General features: G+C 36.8%; 1 protein-coding gene across 2 annotated transcripts in view; it reads left to right on the top strand.

Moving 5' to 3' along the window:
- Positions 1 to 8,732, top strand: part of NIPBL (NIPBL cohesin loading factor) — a 223,264-nt gene that overhangs the window by 102,657 nt on the left and 111,875 nt on the right. For both annotated transcript variants that reach the window (XM_004698075.2, XM_045285402.1), the window contains exon 2: positions 5,553 to 5,695. In XM_004698075.2, the coding sequence (XP_004698132.1) occupies positions 5,632 to 5,695 (64 nt within the window). In that variant the 5' untranslated portion in view covers positions 5,553 to 5,631. The remainder of the gene's footprint in view (positions 1 to 5,552; positions 5,696 to 8,732) is intronic.

The following is an 8,732-nucleotide window of genomic DNA, read 5'->3' as shown; positions in this document are numbered from 1 at the left end:
CATCTAGCTGGAAAGCAACAAAGCCCACATGGAAGAAGCACACCAGCCTGTGTGATCACAGGTGTCAACAGGATCAGATATCAGGCATCAGAAGACCAAAACAATCATAACATTGTGAGTGAGGGGTGTGTGTGGAGTGGAGACCCAAAGCCCATCTGTAGACAATTGGACCCCCTCACAGAAGGGTCACAACAAAGGGATGAGCCAGCCAGGGTGTGCAGTATAGCACTGATGTGAAACACAACATTCCTGAAGTTTTTTAATGTTCCTCCTCTTCTCTCCCCCACCCCCCACACTTTTCATGACCTCAGTTCTACCTTAAAATTCCAGCTAGAGCATGTACACAGCTATTGATAATAGCTCTTGACACATGGAATGCAGGACAGGTAAACCCTCAGGAATAATAATGGGAATAGTGATACCATGAGAGTGGGGGGAGAAAGGGAGGAACTGATCACAATGATCAACATACCAACCACCCCCCCGGGGGACAAACAGCAGAAATGTGGGTGAAGGTAGACAGAAGATGGTGTAAGATAGGAAGATAATAATAATAATTTATCAAGGGTTCGTGAGGGTGGGAGAGGATGGGGAATATTGAGCTGAGAGGAAGGGGTAAATTGAGCTGATACCAAGAGCTCAAGTAGAAAGAAAATATTTTGAAAAGGATGATGGCAACATATGTACAAATGTGCTTGATGTAATGGATGTATGGATTGTTATAAGAACTGTAAGAGCCCCCAATAAAATGATTTATTAGAAAATTTTGAATAATAAAAAGAAAAGCCAGCTAGCTGTTTGAGCCTCTGAACTGCCACAAGGGAGAAAGAGGTGGCAATCTACTTCCATTAGGATTTGTAGCCTTAGAAATCCTACTGGGCAGTTATACTCTGTCCTCGTAAGTTTGCTGTGAATCAACATCAACTTGATAGCAGTGGGTTTGGGTCTTGATCTTACTTGTTTTATTATGCATCTGAACAACTTTACAGTGTTATATATAAAACTGTCAAACTTTTTACTTATGAGTACATTCCTAAAATTATTGAGAATTCAAAGATGGTCTATCACTATTTATCAATAATTAAGACTAAGGATGTTTTAAAATATGTATCAATTAATTTTGATAGCCATATAAATTCACTACATAGTAAAATAAATGTATGTATATGAAAAAGAATTAGATTTTCCTAAACTAGTGAAAGAGTGACATTGTATTGCATTTCTGCAAATCTCTTTGATATCAGGCCTAATAGAAGACGTGGTTTCTCACACTCCTGCATATTCAGTCTGTTAAAATGTGTTCTTTTGTTGTAGTATGTACTAGTTTAATAGCCTTTTCCGATAATTTAGGATATTTTCCTTTGATGCTACACTAAGACAGCAAACAGTACCTGTAAGATTACTTGCAGCTTGGAATCTGAAACTATAGCAATGGATTTTTTTTCATCTACTTACATTAACATGAATCTTTACACACACGTGATTTTTGAAATAGCTTATGTTGGTCATATTGGCCATAATTGTTGACTAAATTATGCATTTAGCTAAATGTTGTCACATTCCAGATAGAGTTAGAAAACATATTTGACCTCAAAAGAGGTCATCTGCAGCCCCATCAAAAAATATTTTACATCTTGTAAGCTGTCAAGCTAATTGGGGCAGATACATGCTGATTTTCAGAATTCTGATTTTCACTTGAAAGCTTGAACAAATACTATCACTTGTTTTCCTTGAAGTGACAGGCTTGCTTTTCACTCTTTTTTGAGACTGTCTGCTGGACACCCAAACCTGAATAACCAGGAGTTTATCTTTTGGTAATTTTTTCAAGACAAAGTTGTACTTCATGAAAAAACTGGCTAATTGCAGTGCGAGCAAATGTTTTTTGCTATGATGCAGAAGTACTTTAATTCCTTCTAATTTTATTTTACACAGAATATTAAAAATATAAGAACCATATATATGGCATATATATATATATATTAATTCAAGGGTTGAAGTTTAATAATATTTACAGATTATACTTTTTAATCAAGTACATGTAAGTTACATACATAAAATGTGTTTGCTTATTTGAGAATACATGGCAGTGAAAATGATTGTACATTTTGGTTTATTGCCTTAATTTGGGATAAGATACAAGTGTTCACTACTATCATACCACCAGTGAAAATTTCAGTGCAATGAATAAGGCAAATAATTTCTTCTGAAAATAGTTAGGCTTTATGACCCTTCCCTAACACTCCTCCCAAAATATCTCAGACAACCACCACCAAAGGTCTTCATATCACACATTGCTGCCAGTGTACTAAGGGAGATTTAAGGTATTTTCAAAGGAAATTCAAAGTAGTAAGATTTTTTTTTTACCCTTTCAGTGATTATGAACCCTTCCTTTTGCCAATATTCCATTCTGTATTATTCTCTTGAATAATTCTATGTGGTAAAATTTAGTAATTGTATTTTACATCTGAGAGAATTGGTTCTCATCGAAGGTGGGTGACATACTCAAGGTCATATCGCTAATTAAGTAGGTAATGGTAGGTTTTCAATCGAGCTTTCCGGTTAGATACTATATTCCTATTCTGTTATGTACTTCTAAGAAATTTCACAATCATGAGTGTATTGTGAGCTGATAAATATTCTGAAATCTCTTTGGTAAATTATTGAAGCTATGTGGTTAAACTTACACTGTCTTCTTTATTGTAATCTTTTCTTTTTAAACTACTGAACAAGTCCCAATCCAGGGTGACAGTAGTGCTCGTCCCGGAACTCGATGAAAGAAAAGTTGCTCTGAGGCCATAACCTAATCACCACACAGTCCCAAGTTGGAGCATACATGCCCTTGAAATCCCACGTAGGGGCTAGACCCGTTCTGGGCGTCCCAGAGTCCCACAACAGAAATAGCAATAAGGAAAGGCAAGTTTGATACAGTAAGGATAGAAAAAAAATGCAGAAGCAACTATCTTCTGTAAGTAGCCCACGGAAAAAGTAGGTTGCGATGATACGGTGATTAGTTTCTTGATTCCACCCCTACTCCTTTTCTCCCAATTTAACCAACCATATGGACAATTACCAGGTAGTAAAGTATCACTTGCTTCTGCCCGCCAGCCTTTGTCAGGTGTGTTGCCACTCCCATCATCCTTTAAGTTAAGTCTGCCTAGCTTCTAATTAATAATTGATTTCTGAAGAAGGAACTATAACTGATGTTTCTTGAGCTGTGCTTCTTTTCTTGTTTTAAATCAGTTACGTCTATCATCAGATATTTTGAGAAGATAATGTGTAAAAACACTTTGTGAGGCACTGTGAAAAATGTAAAAACTATTAGATACTATTTCTAGGATGTGTATTATTTACTTCTGGAATCAAGTAGCCTCAGTGTCAATTTTTAACACTTTATAGCCAAATTACCTTTGCTTACATATTTATAAAACAGGAATGATACATTAAGGGTTTGACTATTTCCATCATTTGCCTATATCTCAAGGAGCATGCAGGGATGGTTGAAAGTTAGAATAAATACAATGAACATTAAGTGATTATACAAGAATGACACAAGAAAAGGTTTTAAAAAATTCAGAAAGGAATGTGAATTTTGCCAAAAGAATGTTGGGCAATAAATGTCATATCTTCATAGTAAATTAAGCTAATGTAGTGTGATGACACTCTTTTTTTGTGACCTTTCTAACCATGGCCTTGTAACACCCCACCATATGATTGGCTGAGACTATAAATAAGATGCTTCTGGCCCAAGAGGATTAGAGGACAGTTTTCTAATAATAGAAATAAAGTATATAGAACCCTACCAAGGGAATTCTTCAGGTTTACCATTTCACTAGCCTTAAAATGAGCCATCCTAGAGTCAGAAAGTGTGGACCTAACTGCCACCAAAAAGAAACAGGAACAGAATGTGTTCTTTGGACTCGACGAACTGCACTTTGAACCTTGTCGACCCAGAGGTGGTCTTACTGGTCCATCAAGCAGGAGAGCTGAGTGCAACTGTGCAGTATAGAGAGGTGAGCTTTGTAATACTTACACCAGGGGTCCTCAAACTTTTTAAACGGGACCAGTTCACTGTCCCTCAGACACATTGGAGGGCCAGACTATAGTTTGAAAAAAACTATGAGCAAATTCCTATGCACACTGCACATATCTTATTTTGAAGTAAAAAAACAAACGGGGCAAAAACACCCAGATAAATGCCCTCGGAGGGTCACATGTGGCCCGTGGGCCGTAGTTTGAGGACCCCTGACTTACATAATCAAGACAAACCAAAGAAGCCCAAAGGCTAGAAGGTTGTAAAGATGAAAAAAAAACGATCCTGAGTTCTTTCTGATCCTGGATTGTAAAGTATTCCCTAATAAACTCCATAATCCTGAGTTTTCTGTGAGTTGTGTGGCATTTGAAACAAAGCAGAAAAATAGAGCCATGAAAGATAACTGGTGCCAGAATTGGTAAAAGTTTTGGAGGTGAGGTATGGCTGACCTCTGCTTCATGGTAGTCAGCCTTAGATTGATGTTGATGATGGTAGAAGGAGTTTCTTTCCTCTTCATGGAGGTAGAAGCGGTCAGACACCTCTACCATGACATTTTTATTGGTAAAAATGGATTTTAGCTGAATCTGAGGTTTTATGAAGTATAATGGGAACTGCCTTCTGGATTGAAGAATTATGGGATTTGGACGAAGATAGGAGAATGTCTTGTATATAAAGATGGGAAAACACAAGATTGGTTCAGGACAATCTTATTAGACCATTGGTTGGAGAGGATGGCTTATTTAGGAGATGATGAGAGATAACAAAAAATGCAACTTGAAGCTGTAACGCTGGATTTTCCAATGTGTTTATGATTTGGAAAAGAATTATAGTGCTTGTCAAGATTCAATATTTCTGTCTTGCAGTGTAGTCTACTTAAGAACATAAACTGGTGCCAGATTGAGCTCTAATCATGGCTCCCTAAATTACTTTAATTTCCCTTTAAATTAATTTCCTTACCGTGTGGCAAAAACGGGTCAAACAGTGTCTTCGATGAAAAACATTCTGGTTTTAAACTACAAGACGTAATAATACCCACCAAATAGTACTCAACAAAAAATCAAACTGTTGAGTCAAATTTTGACTCCTAGGGTTTCCAAGGCAATAAATCTTTAAGGAAGCAGGCTGCCACATCTTTGTCACATTGAGAGACTGGTGGATTTCAGCCTACTGACCCTTAGTTTGGAGTCAAGCACTTAACCACTGCATCACCAGGGCTCTCATACTATACTGGGTTTTGTGAGGACTGAATGAGTTAATGTTTACAAAGCACCATGGTATGCTATTTAGGTTGAACAAGGAAAAAACAAACTGCCATCAAGTCAATTCTGACTCACAGGGACCCTGCAAGACTGGGTAGAATTGCCCCCTGTGGGTTTCTTACACTGTAACTTTACCGAAGTGGAAAGCCTAATCTTTGTCCTGGAACAAGAGGAACCAAAAGCAATTTTATTTTTATAGTGATTAAGAGTTTTCTATTAGTATATCAAACCTCATCATTCTATTTGACTTTTCTGTGTTACAGTGTTTGGGAAATGGGAAGTAATGACAGCTGGCACCTGAACTAAGTACTTCTGTAGGCATCACCATTCCAGAGCTTCAGGATGAATGGGGATATGCCCCATGTCCCCATCACCACTCTTGCGGGGATTGCTAGTCTCACAGACCGTAAGTATGGTTTATCTATTTCAGGTGAGCCCTGGTATTGATTAACATAATTTTGAGAGAACGCATAACAAAAATTAAGGGATACATCAAAATATAAGAATTGTTAAGTTTTGAGATTTTGAGCAAAAAACATTGTCAGTACCATTGACTTTTTGGTGTAAGTGTGGAAGAAAAAATTTAAAAGTGAGAACCAAAGACCATGTCAAAAAAAATCATCTAAAGTGGCATAGGGTTTTTACATATAACAACTAATTTAGACTTTTTCTTTTTAGAACATACATAGAAATAGTACTGAAACTGCCCTTCAAAGATGAAAATTTGGCAATCCAGCTTAATATATTTAGCTATTTGTAATTTTGGATGTCATGTTCCAGTAATCTGATCATCCTGCTTTACTATGTACACTTAAGAATTGTCAAAAATATTGTTAGCTGTCCATTTGAGATTTATTTAATGTAGCACAATTTTTAAGAAATTGGTGTTCTTTTTATAATTCTTAGTCCCTGGATCATGGAGCAAATAGCTACTCACAGCATTCATCCCTGTATTATTCAACCTAATTAAACAAAGAGAAAACATATGAAAGAGAAGGGTGTAAAAATGAGGCACCAACCTGCTTTAAATCTACTTGCGGATAGTGTGTCCAAGATTTGGGGCTTTATAATAGAGAAGCTCTGAGGAAAGAACTCTGAAATGTTTTATCCACATTTGGAATTCTCCAAATACTGTTTTTCTTGTTTGTTTATTTGTTTGGTGCATTCCCTTTTATTTCCAGCTGGTTTTAGTGGGGTGAAGTAAAAAAGCCTGTAACTTGGAGTTTAGTGCCCATCTATGATGTGTAGATTAGTAAGAAAGTCACTAGTGGGATTAGGATAGCTCCGATAAGAAAACATTTTGAAACACCTTGTATAGTTTTTATTATATTGTTATAGTGAAAGCATTAACTGTCTACAAAAGAGCTTTAAAATGCTTCAGGGAATATTGTGTTGTCCTTTAGTTAAAATTCTCCATAGGAATACCTGGGGTTTCTTTTTTGTTTTTCTTCCCCCACCACTTCATATGCATATTTTAAATTTTTGTTTACCCAATAAACCGGAATTATTAAGTAAAATGTGTGATCTGTGTTATTGTTAGGTGCCATCAAGTCAGTTCCACTCAGAGACACTTCCACTCATAGAGACACTTAGTACAACAGAATGAACTTAGTACAACACTGCCCAATCCTGCTCCATCCGCACAATTGTTTGAGCCCAATGTTGCAGTTACTTTGTCAATCTGTCTTGTTGAAGGTCTTTCTCTTTTTCGCTACCACTCTGCTATACCAAGCATGATATCCTTTTATAGCGACTCGTCCACAGTTCATGCAGTATAACATGTCTAATCCTTGCTTCTAAGGAGCATTCTGGTTGTATGTCTTCCAAGACAAACCTGCTTGTTCTCTTGCAAACTGTGGTAAATTTCAGTATTTTTAACCAGCCTCATAATACAAATGCAAATTCAACTTCAGTCATCCATAATCAGTGTCCAAATTTCACTGCATATGAGATACTCAAAAATACTATGGCTTGGGTCAGGTGCACCTTATTCCTCAAAGTAACCTCCTTGCTTTTCAACATTTTTAAAAGAGGTCTTGTAGATTTATCCAATGCAATGAGCCATTTGATCTTTTAACCACTGCTTACATGTAGATCCAAGCAAGACAAAATCCTTGGCACTTCGATCTTTTCTCTGTTTATCATGATATTACCCATTGGTGTAGTTGTGAAGGTTTGGGCTTCCTTACCTTGGTTTGTAATCCATACTGAAGACTGCAATCCTTGATCTTCAGCAGCAAGTAATTCAGCTTCTTCTCACTTTCGGGAAGCTAGGTGTATCATCTGTATCTGACAGCTTGTGGATATATTGGCCTTCCTCCTATCTTGATGCTGCATTCTTTTCCATATAGTCCGACTTCTCTGATTTGCTCAACATACAGATTGACTAAGTATGGTGAGAAGATAGAACCCTGACTCAGACACCCTTCCCAGTATTCCCTTACTCTGTTCATAAAACTACCTCGTGATCCCTTTACAGGTTCTGCATGAGCACAGGGAAGTGTTCTGGAATTCCCATTCTTCTCTAGGTTATCTATAATTTGATATGATCCACACAATCAAATAGCTGTGCATAGTCAAAAAACACAAGCAAACATCTTTCTAGTATTCTTTGCTTTCAGCCAAGATCCACCTGACATCAACAATGGTATTTCTTGTTCCATATCCTCATCTGAATTCATCCTGAATTTTTGGCAGGTCTGTGTCAATATACTGCTGATACAGATATTCAGCAAAATTTTACTTGCATGTAACATCAACGATACTGTTCTATCATTTGTGCATTTTGTTGGGTCACCCTTCTATGGAATTAACAAATTTAGATTTCATCCAGTCAGTTGGCCAGTAGCTATCTTCTTTTTTTTTTTTTTGCCATAAGTAACTGATTGCTTTCATTGCTTCATCAGCTTGTTGAAACATTTCAGTAAACATTCCATCAGTTCCTGGAGCCTAGTTTTTAGTTAATGCTTTCAGTGCAGCTTGGACTTGTTTCAGTACCATTGGTTCTTGCTCTTATGCTGCCTCTTGAAATGATTGAGTGTAGACTAGTTCTTTTTGGTATAGTACTCAGTATTCTTTCCGTCTTCCTTTGATGCTTCCTGCATCATTCATTATTTTGCCCATCGAATTTTTCAATATTGCAATTAGGGGCTTTAATTTTTGTTGAGCTTTATTCCATTTACAATAGGCTGAACTGTTCTTCCCTTTTGGTTTTCTAATTCTAGGTCTTTGCATATTTCTTTTAAAAAATTAAATCAGCTGTTTGTATTTTTAATTTTAATAAATCATTTTATTGGAGTCTCTTACAGCTCTTATAACAATCCATACATCAATTGTATTTCAAGCATTTGTACATATGTTGCCAACAACATTTCCAAAAACATTTTCTTTCTACTTGAGCCCTTGGTATCAGCTCCTCTTTTTTTCCCCTCCCTCCACCACCT

Source organism: Echinops telfairi, unplaced genomic scaffold, assembly GCF_000313985.2.
Source record: "Echinops telfairi isolate 266 unplaced genomic scaffold, ASM31398v2 ScPeMD7_7469;HRSCAF=8507_1, whole genome shotgun sequence".
In the NCBI taxonomy this organism is placed as follows: Eukaryota; Metazoa; Chordata; class Mammalia; order Afrosoricida; family Tenrecidae; genus Echinops; species Echinops telfairi.
Note: the sequence above shows the minus strand (reverse complement) of the source record. Positions and strands in the feature narration are given on the sequence as shown.